Source organism: Dendrobates tinctorius, unplaced genomic scaffold (genome assembly GCF_039654945.1).
Source record: "Dendrobates tinctorius isolate UK_male_01 unplaced genomic scaffold, ASM3965494v1 ptg000124l, whole genome shotgun sequence".
Classification (NCBI taxonomy): Eukaryota; Metazoa; Chordata; class Amphibia; order Anura; family Dendrobatidae; genus Dendrobates; species Dendrobates tinctorius.
Window position 1 is genome coordinate 2204889 of NW_027361792.1, and position 26856 is coordinate 2231744.

The 26856-nt window shown below is 45.9% G+C and overlaps 1 protein-coding gene across 2 annotated transcripts in view; it reads right to left on the minus strand.

The window, feature by feature from the left end:
• Positions 1 to 26856, minus strand: part of CREB3L1 (cAMP responsive element binding protein 3 like 1) — a 65501-nt gene that overhangs the window by 13983 nt on the left and 24662 nt on the right. For both annotated transcript variants that reach the window (XM_073541712.1, XM_073541713.1), the window contains exon 2: positions 592 to 805. In XM_073541712.1, the coding sequence (XP_073397813.1) occupies positions 592 to 805 (214 nt within the window). The remainder of the gene's footprint in view (positions 1 to 591; positions 806 to 26856) is intronic.

A 26856-nucleotide genomic window follows, 5' to 3' on the forward strand; every position in this document is an offset into this window, starting at 1 on the left:
GGTCCCTGCTGAACACTCCTGTGTGTGGGGTGCAGGTGTTGGAATGCGGAAAGGAGTTCCCAGCCTACCTGGATGGTGGGGTACTACACCTTAGGAGAAGGTGCAGTACCTCTGGCGACTGAAGCCTCAGGGGCGCCACAGTAGTATTATTTAGGAATATTTAGGACTATATATGGATAATTTTTGGGCAGTCTTATGAACGTGCTACTTTCCATTTCCTCCCACAACATATTTTGGTCTGGTGGCCATATACATTAGATTATTGTTAGCTTGAACCCACTGATTCTGGTAGAACCGGCTACTCATCTAATGAGCTGAGGCCACCACCGGGGCCAAGCCAAAAGCCCAGACTGCACGTTCTAGTTTTCAACCCCTAAGACCACCATTGATCAGCAGAATGAAGAAGCCCCTTGATGCCCCAGCCTCATCTGTACAAGAGACCACACTTGGTCCTGCAGCTGATTCTGACATTTGGTGGCGGTCAGTAGGGTCGGACCCTCACCAATCATCATTTAAACATGGGAATAATGACAGAGTAAAGAAAAATATCTTGATTAACAATATGCAGATTCTCATATAAGGTCTTCCTACCTCTTGGACTGTCTTCATCTTCTTCTTTGATGGTGAGGGCTGGACTTTGTGGAGCGGAGTCTTCGCTCAGTGAGTAGCTGTGCTCAGCCTGTATGGGTGGAGTAGGACTTTCAACCTCCATATCCAGGAAGGAATCTCGATCCAAGAGAGGAGGATCATCAAAGAAACTATTAAACAGGTCATTGGAGAATTCATCGAGAGCTTCCGAGAAATGCTGTGGGGGCAAAACCGGTAATAATCAGAAGGCGGCTCATGGCTCTAAGTCATAGGCGAGCGGATGACGGGTCATAGAACTCTATGGACAGTCGAGTGAGTAAGCAATACATGCATGAGTGATATTTTGACAGCAATGTCTATTAAATGGTTGCTGCTGTTTTCATAAATTTTGCATAAATCAATAGTACAAGTCAATATAAGAAACACTGTGATATATCTTATTAGAGAAATTTCCTTTAGTCTCCACTTATAAGCCACTTTTTCCCCTCTCTGCCTCTTGAATTAATCCTTCATTCTAAAGCACTGCTAAAATTCAACTTGGTCAAGGAAGATGGACTATCAGCTCACTGAGGGATCAGATTAAAGCTGCATATTGAAGTCTATGGAGAGGGGAGGGATGAGAGGGAGGAGAAAAGTGAGGCACAGTCACAAACAGTGCTGATGCTTTCTAGTAAGTGTTTTATCTCGCTTCAGCGATGGATACACAGCTTCACTGCTCTGTTCTGTTGTATACTGTAGGTTATACTGTTGCTACTTTCTAATAGTTTTATTTTATCTCATCTTATAGATAGTATGAGAGTTTGTGTAAATTCCCCCAAAACACTTGAGAAGAACAACATGGTCGGAAGAATAGAAGGAACAAGGTGAAAAGGAAGACCAGCAACCCGATGGGGTGATACTATCAAGATAATGGCGGAGAAAACCCCGATGGACCTATCTAGGCTTGCACAAGATCGATCTTTCTACAGATCGTTCATCCTTCAAGTCATCATGGCTCGAGATCTAGTTGAAGGCTGTTAAAAAGCAATAGCTAGTATCACAGCTACACTGCTCAGTACTACTCTGTATTGTTCTCCCTGCTGCTGCTTTATGCGTCTTATCTCACCCCAGAACTGGATTCACAGATATACCACTCACTACCACTGTATAGTTGTCCATGCTGCTCCTTTCTTAGTATTGTTTTATCTAAATCCAGTGCTTTATTCACAGCTACACTGCTCGATCCTTCAGAAAATGTTTTCTATGCATCATCTGAACATGTGCTATATACAAACAAAAAAGCATGAATCCCTCATGTCTGTGTGTTTTATGTATGGGAGTCATCACAGCTGCTAGTCCCTATTCCCTAGCTGAGAGACAGCTGAAAATTAGAGCGCTTGCAGGGAAAAAAAAAAACAGTGAAAAATACAACTTCTAAAAAAGAAAATTTGCAGACAAGCACAAGAATCTGATATAAGGTCCCCCCCCCCCAGGACTCCCAAATATGACACATAGCTGGTGAATTTAAGACCTTAATTACAGCTTGATCAATGGCAACCATGTACCACTACATTGCATCTTTAGGGGCCAATATGTCTTTGTGGCCGCAGCATGATCGCCTGCTTCTAAAACAGTCTATCTATAGGTCAGACACATCATATATACAGGTACTTACATGGGATTATACATGGGGGCAGGTGATATTGAGCAGATTCTCTGTATAGCACAATGTTATAAATACATGGTAATATTGCAGTAGAATGACCACATATGACTGCATGCATGCACGCTGCGTCCAGATGGCTGCAAACACCTGATGATCCATCTGGAGCCGGGCAGGACGGCATCATATGGACAGGAAACCAGCAATCTCATACATACAGGGACAGTTAAATATAGAGCAGCTCTGGGGAAAATGTAAAAAACACAAGTCCTCTGCCACCCTGCACAAAACCAGGCCGTGACTAGAGACAAGGGCGTCTGCAGACTATTTTTCCAGAGGTGCAAAAGAGCCAAGTCCTATTTAATAAGTCTTCCAGGAAAAAAAAAACCCATAAAAACACATTTTGTACATAATAGGCGACAGTAAAAAAAAAAAATAATAAAGAAATGCAGCTAAATATCACTTGTGTGATGGGGAAACCAGCTGAACAGTCAGGATTTGGAAATATGGGGCCGACGGCAGTAGTGGGCCCAAGTAGAGACCTCTCGTCAAACCCACCTTAGAAGATAAGATCATTGGTGCTTTTTACATGGAAGGAACAAGGCGGACAAGGAAAGGTAGCCCCTTTACTATATCCACTTGGGTACATAACATGGCTGGACCCACAGATTTAGAAAAGAGGAATCTTGATGTAGCTTCTTAGGTCCAGATCTTATAATTAGTGGGCCCATAGAGGAGGAAGAAAAATCAGACGAATATGGGCTTGTGAGAAGAAGGGCACCGTCCTTTCGGATTTAACAGGTGGGGGAAGTGACAGTCCATGGGTGAGATTGGCATGCTTGGCACTCAGTAATCTTGGTTGGGACGTTTCAGAAATAAACCTAAGTATCGGGGACCACACAATTGCATCTCGATTTGACATTAAGAATCTGTGAAACAGATGGAAAAGTAACATTGTCCGAGAATTTAATAAGAACCAGGGACAAGGGCGGGATGAATGAAAAAAAAACATGTGCGGTACACACGGCTCCATATCTAGAAGATAAAAAATGGAGGCAGCACACCAGTTAAAGGTGAAAAAGTGCTACTTAAATGCCCAAAATGGCGATGTTCTGTCTCAAAGTTGTGAGCCTCATATCAATCTATAAGAAAATGAAAGCATTCCCATTTCAAAAAGTCGAAAACTTTGGATTTAATCCAAACCAACGTAGTAAAGCATCAGCTTTGGCAATGAGCCTTTTACAAGTGAAAAGGTCTCAGAGTGAACATGGGAACGGAATAAATACAATTTTTCACCTTTTTAAGCTGGAAGTTCTGGCATTCTTTCTTTTATTGGTCTAGTGGTCCGGACTCTGTGGTTTATACTCACGCTTAATTAGATTGGTGCTACTTTATTTATTTTTTTTTTGGGGGGAGGGAATGTTATCTATTTACAGTATTTATCTGACATGTATCATTAATCTAGTTACACATTTATCTACCTATGTACAACCCCAATTCCAAAAAAAAAGTTGTCCCGCTGTGTAAAAAGTAAAGAAAACAAGAATGCAATGATTTGGAAATCTGTTACCGTCACATTTTATTCACAGCAGAACATTGGACGACGGACATTTTTCCATTTCGTTTGAAAACATTATCTTCTTTAGAAATTGATGGCAGCGACGCATCTTAAAAAAAAAGTTGGGACAGAGTTAAGGAAAGGCTTGAAAAGTATGCGACACCAATAAAAAACAGCTGAAGTGACAGTTTTCTAAAGCATCACATACTGTGTATAGAAAGAGGGTGTTAGAGAGGCAAAGACACTCAGAATCAAAGATGGTCCCTGGTCACCGATCTGTGATCAACTGCGGCTAAAAAAGGTGGAACAATTTCAGAGAAATTTTAAATATCCCGCATCTATGGTACATGAGATCATCAAGAGATTCTGGAGAAATTTACCGGTATGTCCATAAGGGACAAAGCTGATGGATAATATTGGATATTTGTAATCCACAGGCCCTCAGTCAGCACTGCATTAAATACAAGCGTGATTCGGTTATGGAAATCACTGCATGGGCTCGCAAAAAACGTCCGGAAATCATTGTCTGATCACAGTTCTCCATGCAATCCACAAAAGGAAAGCTGAATATCAGCACAATCTAGGAAAATGGAAAACTGTTCTGTGGTCAGATAAATCAAAATGGGAAACTCTTTATGGAAATCATTGTGCCCTGCAGACTAAGGAGGAGAGGGACTATCCTGATGGTTATCGAGGAGAGGGACCATAAAGCTTGTTGTTGGGGAGAGGGACCATCCAGCTTGTCGTTGAGAAGAGGGATCATACAGCTGGTTATCAAGGAGAGGGACCATCCAGCTTGTTATCGGCACACAGTTCACATCTCTGATGTAATGTCACAGCACGAGGATATGAGCTCCATCCTTATCCCTAAAGCTGGGGTGCCTTATCTATCCCTGCTCCCCAGATTACTTCTGATGGTGAAGACCTTGGGACCATGTGCTTTGCTGAGCTCCTACATCAGCCCCTATCCTTTCCCTCCCCCACCCAGGGATGTTAGGAGTAATAGTGTATAAGAATACACAAACCAGAATAGCAAGGGAAGACATACAGGGATAAATGAAAATACCAATTATACAAATATGTACTCCCAGACTACAGAGAGGAACACCGGGGAGAATATGAAGGAAAACCAAATAAGAGCAGATGAGAATGTGAACACAGACAAATCACCAAGCAACAGTCTTCTAAACAACACTCCAAACAGCTCCTCAAAGAACCAACACCTCCAACTCGAGAACCAGGCAGTATAAAATTAACACTGGCAATCCCTGTTTCCCAGAGGTAAGTATATATAGAAGAGGGTAGTGGCCAAAACTGAACAGCTGAGACCATCAAAGCAGAAAAGCTCCAGGCTCTCTCAACCTCACAAATAAACCCCTGCACTACTAGCAGAAACCTGTATTTTTTAATATGATGGTGAAGTGCTTTTAATTAGTGCAAGAGTACTTGAAAACAGACACTGCAGTCTTCTGGCCTTTGTCTTTCGAGGTAAGCTCGAGACATGTATTGAGGGCATTAGTGCCTATGACTTGGGCAGCGCATTCATGGAAGACACCATCAGTGCGGAGCGTCATATAGAGGTGTGAGAACATCTGCTCCATCCAGACATCGTCTATTCCAGGGAAGGACTTGTCTATTTCTGCAAGACAATGATAAACCCCATACTGCATCCATCACACACCACGGCTCTGGCTCTGCAGAAGTGTTGGGGTGCTGAACCGACCTCCTGCAGTCCGGACCTTTCACCAATAGAAAATATTTGGTGGATTATGAAACGAAAAATCCAGCAAAGACCCCACACTTTGGAGCAGTGATAATCTGATGTCAAGAAGGGGCAATGTTCCTCTTCCAAGATTCAAGAAATTGTTTCCTCACTTCCCCGACATTTACAGACTGGGATGCTCCTCAATGGTGGACACGACCTGGGCAAAACTGTTCTGAGATGTGTCGTTGCTATCAATTTCTAAATTAGTTAATTTTTCAAATTTAATGGAAAAATGTCTGACTTTCAACTTCTGATCTGTTCTATGTTCTGCTCTGAATATTATGGTGATGAGATTTCCAGATCATAGCATTCTTGTTTTCATAGAATCATAGAATGTTAGAAAACTCACAAAAACGTCCAGAAATTAGTGTCTGATCCAAGTTCCCCGTGCAATCCACAAAAGCAAAGAAGAAGCCGAATTGAGAAGAGAGACCATCTAGCTTGTTATTGAGGAGATGGACCGTCCAGCTTGTTATCAAGGAGAGGGACCATCCAGTTTGTTATCGAGGAGAGGGACCATCCAGCTTGTTATCGAGGAAGGGGGACTCTTCAGCTTGTTATCAAGGAGAGGGACTTATCCAGCTTGTTATGGAGGAGAAGGACCATCCTGCTTGTTATCAAGGAGGGACCATCCAGTTTGTTATCGAGGAGAGGGACCATCCAGCTTGTTATCAAGGAGAGGGACCATCCAGTTTGTTATTGAGGAGAGGGACCATCCAGCTTGTTATTGAGGAGGGGGACTATTCAGCTTGTTATCAAGGAGAGGGACTTATCCAGCTTGTTATGGAGGATAAGGACCATCCTGCTTGTTATCAAGTAGAGGGACCATACAGCTTGTTATCAAGGAAAGGGACCATCCATGGACAATGCTTTTTCCAGTATGATGGAAATCATGTCACAAGGCAAAAGGATAATAATATAGTTGCTTGGTGAACAAAATATCGCCGTGTACTTTATACAATAGCCTCTAGCTACTGTATATACCTTCATATATAGCCAAAAAAGATGTGGTGACCCTTAAAGGTATAGTATCCATTTTTTGCAATCCTCTATATATATTTTTCTTGCACTTTATAGAAAGAGTCACTGTGTTGTTCTATATAAATGCGCATGGTTAAAGTTTGCACATGCACACTGCACTTTATATGGCAGTGATTATTTTGAGTCACTTATATAATTTTTATGATATACAATATATGGTTGTTTTTTTGTACATGCACATTGCTCCTTTTTCATCAGAGATTTATTAAGTTACCAGTGGTCTTTTTCAATCTTTTTTCTTTTTGTGAATATGATATAACAACACTTTGTGTTTTTTTTGCACACTGCACTCCTCATGGTAGTGATTTATTAAATGGTTGTGCTTTATTTTTGCATGCACTTGCACTTACTATTTTTGAAAAAAAAATTTCACTTTATAATATATGAGGTATGCATATTAGAATATGAATTATATGTAATTGGGTCCAATTTTATTTTACAATTTTGTAAAATCGTTCCTATACGTGCGTGCACTTTGTTTTTATTTGGTTTTTATGTAACCACCTGTATAATAAAGATTATTAATTAAGTACACCTTGTCTGGTTTTCTTTGGTTAACAGGTCTTATGGTTGGTTTGTTTTTTTTTTATCTTAAATTAGTGTGTAATCACTATTTTCACTGGACACTGGTGGTGGAAATTAATATATTTATCAATATTAATTGTTGTATCATACGATATATCGAGATATATACTATATCCAGTGTCGGTGTGTGTTTATCTTAAAAAAGATGAAAGGTCGAATATAATATCCATTATCAATCGTATTCAATAGAGGTTCAGCCTATATCATTTATACCGCGGGACACCCTGACTGTAAGACACAAAATCCACAATGCCTCCCTGGCTAAAACATGCTTTGCCCAACAACCTCCTCTTTGTTTTTTTTGTTTTTACTTATCGCTTGCAAAAAAAAAAAAAAATCAGAATACTTTAAATTCACACATTAAAATGTTTCTTCACCCACAATGCTTTTGCATCTTTCTTATATATATTATTCACATTCTCAAATACGTAATTTATACCTAATATAGTTCACAAAGGTGTAATGGACAATATAAATGACATGAGGACTGTCGCCAATAATGAAAGAATGAATTTTAAATCATCGGTCATGTTACTAGTGTAAAAAACACTCAGTTCTTTTAGCCACAGTTCACATATCGCATTTTGTGCCTCCGCATTTATAAAAGTGTTTTTGGGAAAGTTTTGTTCCACTTGTGGTTCTGCTGTGAAATAAACGCGATTATAAGTCCCTGCCTCGTTTAAGAAGAAGAACTTCGCACATCTGCTTTCAATATTTCTGTCAAGTACAGGTAAATATTTTAATAAAAATTTATTAAAAGGCATCTGTCATTGGGATCAACCCTCCTAAGCCGTCTATATGGGAATGCAGATCATAGGAAGCTGAATAAAATGACACCATTCAGTGATATCTGTGATCCGATTTCTTATTCCGGAGAAATCAATGCTTTTCTTAATAATTAAGTTGTTAAGATCTATGGGCTGGACATAGATCTCCCTGAGACTCCGCCTCTAGAACTTATTTTAAATAAAATGGGACATTAATAGTGTGAGACATGTAGATCAGGAGAGCAGACTGTCAATCGTTACATGACTCATACTGGTAACGCCGTTTTCTTTTAGAATAATCGCTGGAAGTGGATTGTCGGGGAGATCTAGGACCAGCCCATAGATCTCAACAGCTCATTTACATATTATGAAAAACGTGTATTTCTCTGGACTAAGACATTGGATCGGAGATATCTAGGTGTCATTTTATTCAGCTTCCTATGACATGCATGCTCATATAGACATCTCAGGAGGGACTGATACTGCTGACAGATTCCCTTGAATCTTTTTGTAATTATTACTATAAGATGTGGAAAAAAACAAACCTTTATTTCTCCATTCCTTTATTTTATTCTATCCATAAAAATAAGATCTCGCTTTATATTCCTCCTTAACTTTTACATCTGCATAATCTAGTGTGCCATCAGTATAATAACCTCCTTTTCTCAACCTATTTTCCCATTTTTCGCTCCCTTCCCCTGTCATACATAGACCTCATTATCATTCCAGGCTCTCCTAATTGTAGTAAACTCCCCTTTGGGTATTGTTTTAAAGAGGACCTGTCACATGATCCAAAAAATGTAGTTAGGTACCTTGAAAAAATATCTGAGCTCAACCTAATTCTGTTGCTCTTTTCCGTTTTGACCTGCGTCACTCCACTGCAGAGATATTGACATTTGTTTCTTCTGGAGCGCAGCATGTGAAATCTCTGCTTGCGGTCCAATTGAGCGTTTGTTTTTTTTTCAAGTCTTCTGCCCTTTCATCCCTCACTCCTAGGCTATGTCAATCACAGTTTGACCGCTTAGAAGACTGATAAACTGCTGAGCTACGATTGGCAGCATCTGTGATTGAGGGGTGAAAATTACACTGCCATAGAAGGCTCTGGGCCCAGCTGAACTACAAGCAGAGATTTCACATATTGCACTTCAAAAGCAACAAATATTAATATCACTGCAATGGAGAAACGCAACTTAGACCTCATTGGGGCTCCCACCACCTTCAGGTAGTAAATTCCATCAAAGTGGAAGAAACAGTAAGTAAGGAGATACTGTGCGCACAATTCATAATAAATGTTTGCACCCCATCAAAATATGAGAATACTTATACAAGTGAGAGCGACACTGTGGGGAATACAAGAACATAAGTCCAAGACGTCACATGGGATCCCGGCAAAGATTTTATTCCATTCAGAATCCAAAATCCGCCTTGTAGATGTCCAGGGTGTGTCGCACTGAATATTGCAGGAAAACGTCTGGTAGGGCACTTCATTAAGGGATCATTGGATACTGTTATTATTGGTTGAAAAACCCGGAGGAAACCCTGCCGTGTGTATCGTCGGTAATCCTGGAAAAATGGCCATTACCAGACTTGCAATCAATAGACCGTCCGCCGTTTTTTGTCACTCAGTGCTCACATTTATTGGTTTAAATTGGATTAAAATAAATATGGAACAAAGTGCTGTATTGTGGAATATAGAAAACAGCCCTGGTCTCTATATAGAAAACAGCCCTGGCCCTATATAGAAAACCGCACTGGCCTCTATATAGAAAACAGCCCTGGCCTCTATATAGAAAACTGCACTGACCTCTATATAGAAAACCGCACTGGCCTCTATATAGAAAACAGCCCTGGCCTCTATATAGAAAACCGCCCTGGCCTCTATATAGAAAACCGCCCTGGCCTCTATATAGATAACCGCCCTGGCCTCTATATATAGAAAACAGCCCTGGCCTCTATATAGAAAACCGCCCTGGCCTCTATATAGAAAACCGCCCTGGCCTCTATATAGAAAACCGCTCTGGCCTCTATATAGAAATCCGCCCTGGCCTCTATATAGAAAACAGCCCTGGCCTCTATATAGAAAACAGCCCTGGCCTCTATATAGAAAACAGCCCTGGCCTCTATATAGAAAACAGCCCTGGCCTCTATATAGAAAACAGCCCTGGCCTCTATATAGAAAACAGCCCTGGCCTCTATATAGAAAACAGCCCTGGCCTCTATATAGAAAACAGCCCTGGCCTCTATATAGAAAACAGCCCTGGCCTCTATATAGAAAACCGCCCTGGCCTCTATTTAGAAAACCGCCCTGGCCTCTATATAGAAAACCGCCCTGGCCTCTATATAGAAAACCGCCCTGGCCTCTATATAGAAAACCGCCTTGGCCTCTATATAGAAAACAGCCCTGGCCTCTATATAGAAAACAGCCCTGGCCTCTATATAGAAAACAGCCCTGGCCTCTATATAGAAAACAGCCCTGGCCTCTATATAGAAAACCGCACTGGCCTCTATATAGAAAACCGCACTGACCTCTATATAGAAAACCGCCCTGGCCTCTATATAGAAAACAGCCCTGGCCTCTATATAGAAAACAGCCCTGGCCTCTATATAGAAAACAGCCCTGGCCTCTATATAGAAAACCGCACTGGCCTCTATATAGAAAACCGCACTGACCTCTATATAGAAAACCGCACTGGCCTCTATATAGAAAACAGCCCTGGCCTCTATATATAGAAAACCGCCCTGGCCTCTATATAGAAAACCGCCCTGGCCTCTATATAGAAAACCGCACTGGCCTCTATATAGAAAACCGCACTGGCCTCTATATAGAAAACAGCCCTGGCCTCTATATAGAAAACCGCCCTGGCCTCTATATAGAAAACCGCACTGGCCTCTATATAGAAAACCGCACTGGCCTCTATATAGAAAACAGCCCTGGCCTCTATATAGAAAACCGCACTGGCCTCTATATAGAAAACAGCCCTGGCCTCTATATAGAAAACAGCCCTGGCCTCTATATAGAAAACCGCCCTGGCCTCTATATAGAAATAGTATATCAGCCCTTTTAGATAAAATTTGCTGACTAATCTATACCAGTGCAGATATCATGGGGCCCCGACAACCGGCCCCCGGTTCTCTCACTCACGGGGCCGCGCTCATCAGGACTGTGCTACACTGACAATGTGCTTCTCATAGCAACCTATCATGTTACCAGAGCAACTAATCAGAGCTCTGCTTTCATGTTACCAGAGCAACCAATCAGAGCTCTGCTTTCATGTTACCAGAGCGACCAATCAAAGCTCAGCTTTCATGTTACCACACCAACCAATCAGAGGTCAGCTTTCATGTTACCACAACAAACCAATCAGAGCTCAGCTTTCATGTTACCAGAACAAACACTCAGTGCTCAGCTTTCATGTTACCAGAACAACCAATCAGAGCTCAACTTTCAATGTAAATCAGCAACCAATCAGGGCTCAGCTTCCACTTTACCTCTGCAGAGGAATGACTGCGGCCATCATTTCCTTCCTTCAGTCGGTGTCTCTCTGTGGAGGGCGGTCGTGTCTTGTTGTGTGCAAGTAAAACATGGCGGATTGTGATAGAGGAGGCGACGTACACACAGGGTCAGTGACAGACACGACTGTTCTGCTCCAGTAATGAGCTGGATATACGGCTTGGAGTAACACAAGATCCATTGCTGAAGTCAAAGAAATAGACCCCACTCCACCCACCATTACTTCAGACATCCAGGAGAGGATCATGAGAAGCCCCAGAAAATATGTGAGGGTAAAGGTCCCAGCCGAGGAACATGGCGCCGAGTACTGAAATCACCGCGCCTGACGCCATTGTGTCAGCAGTGCGAGGGTTACAGGAGGGCGATGAACAGACGCGTGCGGCGGATTGTGACTGAACATGATGGCGGACGCCATGTGGACTTACTGCATCATGTGGGGTGATGACGAGCGGCCCCATAGTCTGCGTGATCCCTCACAGGACGGCAGGGACCGAACACAGAAGATTCACGTGACACAGAAATCAGCGCGTGGAGCGCGGCTCCGTACTCTGCGTGATCCCTCACAGGACAACAGGCACCGGACACAGAAGATCCACGTGACACAGAAATCAGCGCGTGGAGCGCGGCTCCGTACTCTGCGTGATCCCTCACAGGACAACAGGCACCGGACACAGAAGATCCACGTGACACAGAAATCAGCGCGTGGAGCGCGGCTCCGTACTCTGCGTGATCCCTCACAGGACAACAGGCACCGGACACAGAAGATCCACGTGACACAGAAATCAGCGCGTGGAGCGCGGCTCCGTACTCTGCGTGATCCCTCACAGGACAACAGGCACCGGACACAGAAGATCCACGTGACACAGAAATCAGCGCGTGGAGCGCAACTCCGTACTCTGCGTGATCCCTCACAGGACAACAGGCACTGGACACAGAAGATCCACGTGACACAGAAATCAGCGCGTGGAGCGCGGCTCCGTACTCTGCGTGATCCCTCACAGGACAACAGGCACCGGACACAGAAGATCCACGTGACACAGAAATCAGCGCGTGGAGCGCGGCTCCGTACTCTGCGCGATCCCTCACAGGACAACAGGCACCGGACACAGAAGATCCACGTGACACAGAAATCAGCGCGTGGAGCGCGGCTCCGTACTCTGCATGATCCCTCACAGGACAACAGGCACCGGACACAGAAGATCCACGTGACACAGAAATCAGCGCGTGGAGCGCGGCTCCGTACTCTGCGCGATCCCTCACAGGACAACAGGCACCGGACACAGAAGATCCACGTGACACAGAAATCAGCGCGTGAAGCGCGGCTCCGTACTCTGCATGATCCCTCACAGGACGACAGGGACCGAACACAGAAGATTCACGTGACACAGAAATCAGCGCGTGGAGCGCGGCTCCGTACTCTGCGTGATCCCTCACAGGACAACAGGCACCGGACACAGAAGATCCACGTGACACAGAAATCAGCGCGTGGAGCGCGGCTCCGTACTCTGCGCGATCCCTCACAGGACAACAGGCACCGGACACAGAAGATCCACGTGACACGTAAAACAGCGTGTGGAGCGCGGCTCCGTACTCTGCATGATCCCTCACAGGACGACAGGGACCGAACACAGAAGATTCACGTGACACAGAAATCAGCGCGTGGAGCGCGGCTCCGTACTCTGCGTGATCCCTCACAGGACGGCAGGGACCGGACACAGAAGATTCACGTGACACAGAAATCAGCGCGTGGAGCGCGGCTCCGTACTCTGCGTGATCCCTCACAGGACAACAGGCACCGGACACAGAAGATCCACGTGACACAGAAATCAGCACGTGGAGCGCGGCTCCGTACTCTGCGTGATCCCTCACAGGACGGCAGGGGCCGGACACAGAAGATTCACGTGACACAGAAATCAGCGCGTGGAGCGCAGATCCGTACTCTGCATGATCCCTCACAGGACGACAGGGACCGGACACAGAAGATTCACGTGACACAGAAATCAGCGCGTGGAGCGCGGCTCCGTACTCTGCGTGATCCCTCACAGGACAACAGGCACCGGACACAGAAGATCCACGTGACACAGAAATCAGCGCGTGGAGCGCGGCTCCGTACTCTGCGTGATCCCTCACAGGACAACAGGCACCGGACACAGAAGATCCACGTGACACAGAAATCAGCGCGTGGAGCGCAACTCCGTACTCTGCGTGATCCCTCACAGGACAACAGGCACCGGACACAGAAGATCCACGTGACACAGAAATCAGCGCGTGGAGCGCGGCTCCGTACTCTGCGTGATCCCTCACAGGACAACAGGCACCGGACACAGAAGATCCACGTGACACAGAAATCAGCGCGTGGAGTGCGGCTCCGTACTCTGCGCGATCCCTCACAGGACAACAGGCACCGGACACAGAAGATCCACGTGACACAGAAATCAGCGCGTGGAGCGCGGCTCCGTACTCTGCATGATCCCTCACAGGACAACAGGCACCGGACACAGAAGATCCACGTGACACAGAAATCAGCGCGTGGAGCGCGGCTCCGTACTCTGCGCGATCCCTCACAGGACAACAGGCACCGGACACAGAAGATCCACGTGACACAGAAATCAGCGCGTGGAGCGCGGCTCCGTACTCTGCGTGATCCCTCACAGGACAACAGGCACCGGACACAGAAGATCCACGTGACACAGAAATCAGCGCGTGGAGCGCGGCTCCGTACTCTGCGCGATCCCTCACAGGACAACAGGCACCGGACACAGAAGATCCACGTGACACGTAAAACAGCGTGTGGAGCGCGGCTCCGTACTCTGCATGATCCCTCACAGGACGACAGGGACCGAACACAGAAGATTCACGTGACACAGAAATCAGCGCGTGGAGCGCGGCTCCGTACTCTGCGTGATCCCTCACAGGACGGCAGGGACCGGACACAGAAGATTCACGTGACACAGAAATCAGCGCGTGGAGCGCGGCTCCGTACTCTGCGTGATCCCTTACAGGACAACAGGCACCGGACACAGAAGATCCACGTGACACAGAAATCAGCACGTGGAGCGCGGCTCCGTACTCTGCGTGATCCCTCACAGGACGGCAGGGGCTGGACACAGAAGATTCACGTGACACAGAAATCAGCGCGTGGAGCGCAGATCCGTACTCTGCATGATCCCTCACAGGACGACAGGGACCGGACACAGAAGATTCACGTGACACAGAAATCAGCGCGTGGTGCGCGGCTCCGTACTCTGCGAGATCCCTCACAGGACGGCAGGGACCGGACACAGAAGATTCATGTGACACAGAAATCAGCGCGTGGAGCGTGGCTCCGTACTCTGCGTGATCCCTCACAGGACAACAGGCACCGGACACAGAAGATCCACGTGACACAGAAATCAGCACGTGGAGCGCGGCTCCGTACTCTGCGTGATCCCTCACAGGACGGCAGGGGCCGGACACAGAAGATTCACGTGACACAGAAATCAGCGCGTGGAGCGCAGATCCGTACTCTGCGTGATCCCTCACAGGACGACAGGCATCGGACACAGAAGATTCACGTGACAAATAAAACAGCGTGTGGAGCGCGGCTCCGTACTCTGCGTGATCCCTCACAGGACGGCAGGGACAGGACACAGAAGATTCACGTGACACAGAAATCAGAGCGTGGAGTCAGGATCCGTACTCTGCGTGATCCCTCACAGGACGACAGGGACCGGACACAGAAGATTCACGTGACATATAAAGCAACGCGTGGTGTGCAGCTCCGTACTCTGCGTGATCCCTCACAGGATGGCAGGAACCGGACATAGACGATTCACGTGAGACATAAAGCAGCGCGTGGAGCGCGGCTCCGTACTCTGCGTGACCCATCAAAGGACGGCAGGGGCCGGACACAGAAGTTTCACGTGAGACAAGAATCAGCTCGTGGAGCGCGGATCCGTACTCTGCGTGATCCCTCACAAGACAGCAGGGACCGGACACAGAAGATTCACGTGACACATAAAGCAGCGCGTGGAGCGCGCCTCCGAATTCCGCGTGATCTCTCACAGGACGGCAGGGGCCGGACACAGAAGATCCATGCGAGACAAGAATCAGCGCGTGGAGCGCGGCTCCGTACTCTGCGTGATCCCTCACAGGACGGCAGGGACACATCCACTGACATCTTCTAGCGCAGGTCACCGATCAGGAGTGTGAGGGGCTTTGTATCATGGCCCAACAGCCCAGACCTCTAGTAATATTAACCCCTAACAGCTCCAGATCACTATTAATGTTACCATTAACCCTTTGTTCCTCCTAGACCACTGGAGATATCCAACATTATTAGAGAGAGCCCTTCACAGGGCGCCAAAAAACACAGAGTCGTGGAAAGAACAGCAGCGGTTTGTTTGAGGGGTGTGGCTTATAAATCGGACGTGGCATCTTCACTTAGATCAGTGATTGGCTGCAGTAGTGATGTCCCGACTATGGTGCGCATCACCGCTGCAGCCAATCATTGAGATTTAATAGCTTGTGCCATCTACATCGGCATCTCCACTGAGCTCAGTGATTGGCTGCAGCCAAAACATATGGTGGAAACCCCACTTGCCATCAGTTTTTTTTTTACTGCAGAATCAAAGCTTTTCTGTTGGGTCGCCCTCCCAGGGCTGTGGGGTACTCGGTACCGGGCCAGTGTCGGCGGGATGTGTCACAGCAGCGGTGACCCGGTCCGTGGCCCTGGGCACCCAATTAATAGGGGAAGTTTGAATGGTGAAATGTAGTTGATTAAATGAATAGTTTGTGACGCCACCTGTGGTGTTCGGCAAGTGAGATGTTAAGCCGATGCTGCATGCAGATCCTCGGACTGGTGGTGTGGTGCAGCCGAGATGGTAAAGCTCCCCACAGGTGGAGCTGTAGTCCCAGGGCAGTGTAGATGTAGGGGTAGAGGAGAGGCACAGGCGGTGTAGAAGCTGGTACCCCGATGTAGTGGTACAGGATGTGTTAGCGCAGGAATAATTGGAGGACACCAGGGCATGTAGTTCCAAAGCTTTACTCACAGTCTGTAGTACACACAGGTGCCTGCCTCCGTGCTGTGTCCTCCGGGTCAGGGACTCAGTCAACCTCCAGGTCAGATGGAATGCTCCCTTCCAACGCTCCGCCATCATGTGCCTTTCTGAACGTCTCCTCTTATAGCGCCTTTGATGTGAAGTACTCCCAGTACTGAGTTACACTGGAGTTCCTCCTGACAGATGTTCCCAAGAACCATACTAGTACGGCTGACAGCTGTAGCCTGCTTCGGGGACTCCTTGCTCCTGAATCCCGGCTCACTATCCAAGTTGCTGTTGTGCCCCCAAGTCTTAGATGGGAGTAGTGCATTTACAGCCCACTACTCCACCGGTGTCTGCTGTAGGACCATTAGTATCCATACAACCTCGGGGACCGGTCCCCGGCCTGGCGCTTAGAACTTCTAGGCAGGGTTCTTCCTCTAACCCACGTCCTCTGTTCCCTTTTACTCCTTCGTTCTATACTAGTCTCTCCTTCTTATGGAAGATCAGGATTCTGTTCAATGTCTTTCTCCTTCTTTCCTTTCCCGTGCCAGCAGACCCAGGTCACTGAGATCTGCTGCAGCACCTCCTTCCTCCATCCCTCTCTCAGTAATCTTCTTTCCTCACTCCTCACTGAGTGACTCTCTGACTGAACGACTGACCTCAAATCCTAAACCTTCTCGCTCTTTTATGTATTCTAACTCCACCCGCCTCCCAGCACGTTTCGTGTTCCAAGCAGGGAGCCACCAAAGGTGCTTTTACACTCCAAGCAGGGAGCAATGTGGCTTTGCTGAACTACTGTGTTGTGTGGGATGCAGGTGTTGGAGCGTGGTCAGGAGCCTCCAACCTACCTGGATGGTGGGGCACCACACCTCAGGAGGAGGTGCAGTACCTCTGTGGCAACTGAATCCTCAGGGGCGCCACATTGTACTAAAAAAAAGTATTAAAAATGCTGCTTCAATTTTGCCCCAAAAAGGCATCAAATAAAGTGGTAAAGTGGAAAATGCATTACAAAATGCAGCAAAGATGCAATAATCCGAGAATACAGTTATTGTGTTATTTAGAAATAGCATTTAAGTTACTCATGACGATAGCTTCAAGGGGTCTTCCAGGATTAGAAAAACATGGCGGCTTCCTTTCAGAAACAACGCCACCCCTGACTGTGAGGAATGCATGATATTGCAGCTTATCTTAAATGGAGCCGAGTTGCAATATCAGACACAACCTATGAGCGAGGGGTGGCGCTATTTGCGAAAGAAAGCAGCCACGTTTTTCTAATCCTGTAAAATCCCTTCAGTGCTTTTATATCATCTGTGCAGAATTTCCTAAAAATGAGCACTGCCTCCTTCATGACCTCCAGCTGAGCACAGGACTACAACCCCCAACATGCCCTGGACGCACATAGCGTATGGCGAGCTCTGATACCGGACGAAACGACAAGACGCTAAATACGAGGCCATTGCTTTGTCGTTTGTGACAAGTGAGAACAGGGGGTGAGCGAGGAGTTAAAAGTAAGCCGGCACAAGTCTTGGAATTGGGATAGGACAGCCTGGAAGGAGGCAGCCAATGGGGGACAAGAATGCAGCAGTGAAAACTTAGTGGAGCTGCTGTATGTCTGGCTGCAGAAGTCTGGGAGTGCAGGGCTAGAATGGTGGAGCGTCCCCATTAGTGATTCTGGGGGATGCTTGACATGTGGGAGCATTAAGGGTGGACCCCTGTACATACACTAACCACCCCCCAGTGTGCAATACTACAGGGTCTCACATGCTACGTTACTGCCCTGATGTGATGTCCTACAGGTACCTCCGTCCGCAGCGCTGCACAACATGTACTCCGCATTCCCTGGCTGCTATCCATAGGACATAATCATTTTTGCACTCTCTTTTTCCTCTGCACCTCCAGCTACTGAAAAAAATAAAAACCGATGGCGATTTATTAAGCAGCGAGTACGGGGATGGCGTCCGATTTTTTTTTTTCATGGACCCATTCGTTTGCATCGGTGCGCTTGATCCCAGACTCGGATCAAAATTGTTCAAGTGTCCATGATTTTGTGACGACCGCCCACTCTGAGAAACAATAATCAGACATGTGAACAGCCCCATGGACTACAATTGGTACAAAAAGCACGGACAGAACTTGTATGAGAAAAATTGAGATCTGAATCAACTCTAATATTCACACAGTTTCCATTATACATCATCAATGGGACCTGACAGGTTCCAGATTATCAGATGTTATGGAATATCAGACTGCCAGAAAAGTTTATAAAACTTGTAAAAGTGCCAATACACTTGGAGCTGAGTCCAGAGTGCGCGCGTATGTGGGAATCGCCATCGGCTGAACGAGTTTGGCTCATTGCTATTGAACAGGTATTATCTTCTGGGTTTTCTCGCACCACCGGGCAACTGCTATGGGGCCCACAAGCTGGAGGGAGCCGCCCTCGACCGGCATTCAACCACCTCTCCTGACATCTGCCATAAGTGATAAGCAGAAGTTGGAATCATAGAATCGTAGAGTTGGAAGGGACCTCCTGGGCCATCTGGTCCAACCCCCTGCTCAAAGCAGGATTCGCTAAATCATCCCAGTCAGATGTCTGTCCAGCCTCTGTTTGAAGACTTCCATTGAAGGAGAACTCACCACTTCTCGTGGCAGCCTGTTCCACTCATTGATCACTCTGTCAAAAAGTTTTTTCTAATATCTAATCTGTGTCTCCTCCCATTCAGTTTCATCCCATTGCTTCTAGTCTTTCCTTGTGCAAATGAGAATAAAGTTGATCCTTCTACAATGTGACAGCCCTTTAGATATTTGTAGACAGCTATTAAGTCTCCTCTCAGTCTTCTCTTTTGCAAACTAAACATTCCCAAATCCTGCAACCTTTCCTCATAAGACAGTGTTTGCAGACCGGTCACCATTCTGGTCGCTCTTTTCTGAACTTGCTCCAGTTTGTTGATGTCTTTTTTAAAATGTGGCGCCCAAAACTGGACACAATATTCCAGATGAGGTCTGACCAAAGAGGAGTAGAGGGAAATAATGACTTCACGTGATCTAGACTGTATGCTTCTGTTAATACATCCTAGAATTGCATTTGCCTTTTTTGCTGCTGCATCACACTGTTGACTCATATTCAGTTTGTGATCTATTAGTATACCCAAGTCTAGAAAGGGCTCACTCGATGTCTGGCGGGTGCCGGCTGTTCTACACAGTATAACGCCTGCTGAGACTGGAGTAGTCTCTGATCACAGTGGTCTCACCCATTAGATGCTGTGGCAAACAGATACTGTGGCATCTAGGAGGTCAGATGGGGGATGGCGTATGTTACCAGCATTCGGCCAAGAACTGATGGGTTGTTTAAGAGCAGCTGGGGACCAATAGGGGGGAGAGGCCCAACTCGGACCCTCACTATTGGGCCTGCTGATTTCTACTACCCGGCCTCTGCGGATTCTACAGCAGAAAATCTACATCATAAACGGACACGTCGCTGTTTGTAAATCCGGGATCAATAATGTGATCACTTCTTTGTTCCAGTCTTTGCCAATTACGCATTTTTTTTTTTCATTGGGAAAAAGTTGAGTTTTGTTTTCTTTTTATTAGGGTTTTTTTTTTTAATTCAAAATTTGTTATACGCTTGTTTTACTCTAGATTCGGGTAGGGGATCGGAACATGTGGTCCTCTGATCGCCCACATAATACACTGGAATATTTCTGTAAGCCGAGTAAAGCTGATAGGCGGCCATAACAATCATGTGATCGCGTCCTGCTGTTAACCAATTAGATGCCACGGGCAACAATGACTTCAGGAGCTAAGGGGTTTAGCGGCTGGGATCGTAGACATCTTCAGTTTAGGCCTTCGGAGCAGAACAATAGCTGTATGACACAGTTAGCTCCTGCAAGTGGAGACATTTCCCGTACCAGCACCATCTATATGTTTTTTTGCGCCATCTTTCGGCCACATCGTAATAACACCTATATAACCTATAAGGGTACATGGATATAATGGAATGATTCACAGCATGGATCCCCCTCAATGATCCAGAACGGAGATCAGATCTGTAAGGGTATGTTCACATGTTGCAGATATCAATGGCCGGTTTCTCCATCAGGTGCACAGATTTATGCATTTGTTATTACATATAATAGCTGGTGGAGATTCTACATTTTTTATATTTCTTTTTTAGTTGCTTTGTTCCTATAAAAAAAAAAAAAATGACGTGTACATTTTTGGGGGTTTACAGGACATGCCTGCCTTGCTCATCCTCCACTGGTCCAGCACTGAGACAGCAGCGCTGCTGCCAATAACGGAGATCAGCGGCTGTGTCCGGGATGATGGTATGAGCCACGTTCAATGTGACAATAACAGACCGAGACCCTGCACTGGACCCATGGAGGGGGAAGAAAATAATTTTTTTGTTTTTAAACAAAAAAAACCTCTCCAATTCCACCTCAAAAACTTTTCTGCTCAGTTTCTGTTCCAAAAACTCAGCAAAAAAAAAAAAAAAAAAGACAGTGTGCACATGCCCTAAATCAGAAAGAGTTCTAGAAAAGTTTCCTACAACTGTTTTTGTAGAATTAATGCAGAAGTAAATAAGTCAACGGGAGAACCTTGCAAACTATGCAAAGATCTATTTACTAAAAGTAATAATCGTATAAATTCTGAGGGGATTACAAGTGCATCCAAATCAGCAACCGAGTCAGATCTCGCCCTCTCAATTTCCCGTACAACGGCCAAAAAAAGTGTCTGTCACTTGCTTCAAGTTCAGATAGGCATACGGTAATTGCTGGAATTTCTGGGTTCCTAATTTCAATTTTCGGTGCTGCAGTCAAATACGAGCAGCACAAATCTCGTCCTCGTGGTCTCCTACGTAAACCGTCCAGCCATGGTTGTGCCTATAAAAATGCAGCAACATGCATAAAATTACTTTAAAATGTAGGCACCAAAAAGATGCCATGTAACCTAACGAGAGGTGGTGCAAAGTTAGACGAAAGTGATAAATGTGGTGCATTTTCAGAGTTTAGCTTCCAGGGTTAGTACCTCTACCTCAGTATACACAGCGATTACACTCTATATACACGAGATGGCTTCTATCGTACTGGGTCCGGGAGGCCATATCGCTTGTGGGAAGTCTTATTTATTCCTAAAGAACCATTGACTAATACCCATGGCTCCAGAGTTCTCCATACTTTTGCCATCAGTTGCCAGGTTGACATCATTGCCCCTATATTGGTTTGCCCTCTGGATCCATGGTTTTGGCTGAATCCACTAGTCTTCAGCATTATAGCTAGTACCTCCTTGTGGTTCTCTAGGCAAAAAAATAGCCTAAAGGGGTATTCCAGTCTCCAAAAATAATGGCTTATCCAGATCATTTTTAAATCAGCGTGGGTGCTGCTGCTGGAATCACCAGGATGGGAGCTTAATGTCGTCCTTTTTTCACCTGGCTCCATGGCCATGGTCAGGAATGGAGAGGCCATATGTGCCCCACAGCTCCATTCATTGTCTATCTTCATCATTGCTACAGATAATTAATGGAGGACACATACAGATCCAGCTCCTTGTCTGCGCACCTCCTAACCATGGAGAGAATAAGGAACAGTATGACCACGGTAGAATGAGGGACACAAGCCTAAGGTGATCATTTTTGGCAATAACAATTCCTCTTTAGGTATCTATGGTGCTGGTTACACAGTAGTAACCAGCTCCATTCCCGCTGACAGGCTTTCTAGAAATGGTGGCTCTCTCCCTTGCATTTACATCTTTATAAAGTGGTGCAAGACCTATTTCACCCTGTTATGACGGTTTTGGTAGGTATCCTGTGGATGGATGATACATGATGGGATGCCCATTTATACTCTGCTTCTAGAGCCTTTTGTGTATTAGCACCTGCTAGTAAAGGTGTATTTTTAGGTTCAATAGCCCCAATACAAAATCTTTAACATTTGCCACACCTACGATGTGCCATGTATTGGACACCTACGATGTGTTATTTATTAGACACCTACGATGTGCCATGTATTGGACACCTACGATGTGTTATTTATTAGACACCTACAATGTGCCATTTATTGGACACCTACGATGTGCCATTTATTGGACACCTACGATGTGCCATTTATTGGATGCCTACGATGTGCCATTTATTGGACACTTATGATGTGCCATTTATTGGACAACCTACGATGTGCCATGTATTGGACGCCGACGATGTGCCATTTATTGGACACTTATGATGTGCCATTTATTGGACGCCTACGATGTGCCATTTATTGGATGCCTACGATATGCCATTTATTGGACACCTACGATGTGCCATTTATTAGACGCCTATGATGTGCCATTTATTGGACACCAACGATGTGCCATTTATTGGATGCCTACAATGTGCCATTTATTAGACGCCTATGATGTGCCATTTATTGGATGCCTACGATGTGCCATATATTGGACACCAACGATGTGCCATTTATTGGATGCCTACGATGTGCCATTTTTTGGATGCCTACGATGTGCCATTTATTGGATGCCTACAATGAGCCACATATTGGATGCCTACGATGTATTATTTATTAGACACCTACGATGTGCCATGTATTGGATGCCTACGATGTGCCATTTATTGGACACCTACGATGTGCCATTTATTGGACGCCTACGATGTGCCATTTATTGGACACCTACGATGTGCCATTTATTGGACACCTACGATGTGCCATTTATTGGACGCCTATGATGTGCCATGTATTGGACACCTACGATGTGCCATTTATTGGACACTTACGATGTGCCATTTATTGGACACCTACGATGTGCCATTTATTGGATGCCTACGATGTGCCATTTATTGGACGCCTACGATGTGCCATTTATTGGACGCCTACGATGTGCCATATATTGGACACCAAATGATGTGCCATTTATTGGATGCCTACGATGTGCCATTTTTTGGATGCCTACGATGTGCCATTTATTGGATGCCTACGATGTGCCATTTATTGGACACTTACGATGTGCCATTTATTGGACACCTACGATGTGCCATTTATTGGACGCCTACGATGTGCCATTTATTGGACGCCTACGATGTGCCATTTATTGGATGCCTACGATGTGTCATTTATTGGACGCCTACGATGTGCCATATATTGGACACCAATGATGTGCCATTTATTGGATGCCTACGATGTGCCATTTTTTGGATGCCTACGATGTGCCATTTATTGGATGCCTACGATGTGCCATTTATTGGATGCCTACGATGAGCCACATATTGGATGCCTACGATGTATTATTTATTAGACACCTACGATGTGCCATGTATTGGACGCCTACGATGTGCCATTTATTGGACGCCTACGATGTGCCATTTATTGGACGCCTACGATGTGCCATTTATTGGACGCCTACGATGTGCCATTTAGTGGACGCCTACGATGTGCCATTTAGTGGACGCCTACTATGTGCCATTTATTGGACGCCTACAATGTGCCATTTATTGGACGCCTACAATGTGCCATTTAGTGGACGCCTACAATGTGCCATTTATTGGACGCCTACACCAACGATGTGCCATTTATTGGATGCCTACGATGTGCCATGTATTGGACGCCTACGATGTGCCATTTATTGGACGCCTACGATGTGCCATTTATTGGACGCCTACACCAACGATGTGCCATTTATTGGATGCCTACGATGTGCCATGTATTGGACGCCTACGATGTGCCATTTATTGGACGCCTACGATGTGCCATTTATTGGACGTCTACGATGTGCCATTTATTGGACGCCTACGATGTGCCATTTATTGGACGCCTAGGATGTGCCATTTATTGGACGCCTACGATGTGCCATTTATTGGACGCCTACGATGTGCCATTTATTGGACGCCTACGACGTGCCATTTATTGGACGCCTACGATGTGCCATTTATTGGACGCCTACGATGTGCCATTTATTGGACGCCTACGATGTGCCATTTATTAAACACACTCAAGCACCACGGCTGGGTGTCACTACCTCTCCATCTCATCCTGTATATCTATGCCTAAGCTATCATACCAAACCCTACAAATCAGACCTTTATTATATGTCCACTGGAGAAGCCACAAAAGTCTACTTTTTGTGTTGACTGATTTAGGATTAGTTATAATTGTGCAATGGCTTTGGAGTAGGGGATTAGTCATATACATTTAATATATTTTTTAAGCCCTTAATAGGTCTGCAGAAGATTCTGCAGACACAACTGGTAGCAAGTGCTTACATAAATAATCATTGACGGCAATTAAGGAATTATTTCTCGTAGCTGGAAATTGGTTTCATCCGTCCATAAAAGAAGGAAAGTGCTCAGGACATTTCTGTGCAGTAGATCGTTATCACGTATGTTACAGTATTAGGGTGGACATACACGTTAGATCAAAGTCTCCCAAACCCCCTGATTTCAGAGGGAGCGGTCGAAAGTCTAATGTGTATGGTGGTGTGGATGGGAGATGTCAAAAGAAAAAAGGATCAGGCATGCTGGAATTCAACAAACCCAGTCCTTTTTTTTGCAGTTTACAGTTTTGCATCAATGAGTGGAAACATTTTTGTTTTTGCATTTTGAGACTGAAAACATGTCCTGAACGTCTATCTTGTCATGATAACAGTACCAAACCCTTTGTGTGGCAGACAGCTATGTTTGTCCTGCAAGGGGAAACCTGAGTAAGGTGCTACTAGACACCTCTGATGATGACCAATATTTTGGGAAAATGCAAGAATCACCTGAACCTTATCTTCCCTAACATCATCAATTTGAGAAGAGTCGAAGTGCCCAAATGAACATGAGATGGAGTCCTGCAAAAGTCATTGGGTGTGCATGTCATTAATGTAAAAGGAGTATGGGGATCTTGATAACTTTAGTCATAGCACCTAAATGCCAGGGAATCATGCACATGGTAGAACGCTTTGCACCTGAACGATAATGCATAGAGACAATTTTTCATAGTGTACAGCTAGATTGTGTACTGTTCAAGAAACATGCGATCGCAACCCGGAGTCCACCGTGCAGAGATGGCAAACGGCTGCTCGGTAATGACGGACACTAACTGAACACCGGCGGAGTAACCGCTGACCCGGTGTGCACAGGAGCGAACTCTGCTACAGCACAGAGCCGCAGAAAGAGACGCCGAAGCCTATTACCTCACAGGCTATGGCTAAAGGAACCGCTACTGCGGCGCCAGGGATTAACCCTAGAGAAACGCTGTGCCCGCTAGCAATCACAGGGTGCAGCCGACAGTTGTGTGACCTCACTGCTTGTGTACAGCGCCGCCCTGGCGGATGCCACTAACCAGCCTAAGCTTAGCGCTGGAAAGCGCAGTAACTGCGCACGGCACCGCTGAGACGACACTGCGGCGTATGCAGTACAGAGGTGTCTCGTGCAGATGATACTTCCTGGCTTAACATGTGAGAGGCGCTGGAAGCACTGCGGCGCTATACAGTGCCACCGCTTGGCCCTGACTCAGGACTCTAAACCCTACCAACATACGTATCAAAGGGAAGGGGTTTCTTAATGAGTCATTCAGTGGTTCACAAGCATCCATCATCACACACATCACTATCCATTACTGTCTATACTAGCGCATGACCTTGCGGCCATGCGACTCTTTTATAGCAGCGTCCTTCCGGGACCTTCCTAGTGGTCCATTGGGAGCAGCAATAGGACCTGAGCATGTGACCTCAGACCTCCAATGAGTGGACTTCCCACGGGCATGCTCAGTGGACCGAAAGAAGGACTTAGTCCCAAGAGCTGCTCGCTGCTGGCTATTGCAGGTTACTATAGCTGAACCCTGATTAGCAGCTGTAACCAAGCCAACAGGAGCAGACCGAGAAAGACAACAAGAATGACGCCTTTTCTGAGCAGGCTCCACTGCGGCCGGAGATGAATGGGAGACGGCAGACAGCAAGGCTCTGGATTCCTGCTGTGCAGAGGCAGGAACCCGACGCCTAACAGGCACTTCTATCTTTGAGGGACCCAACTCATGTATGCATTACATAGATGGCCCTTTGGCTCCTAGTCATTGGTTGGACCAGGTGGTACTAGCAACCAATGGGAACCTCAGAGACCAACTCTTTGTCAAGAGATCTGTCATGTATGAAATGGCTGTCCAAACCAGGTGACTCATGTAACGAGCACTGTTTATCAAAAATAGCTGTCATGTGACAGCTATATTTCTTGATGTCTCCATTTACATGGATGCTCATCTCAGCAGAGCATGCACGTGTTTTTACGGGGAGATTGGAATAAACCAGACCCCCTTCTGCAGTCTCAGGAAAGTCTGGGTTCAAATCCCACCAAGGACAACATCTGCAGTGAGTTTGTATGTTCTCCCCGTGTTTGCGTGGGTTTCCTCCGAGT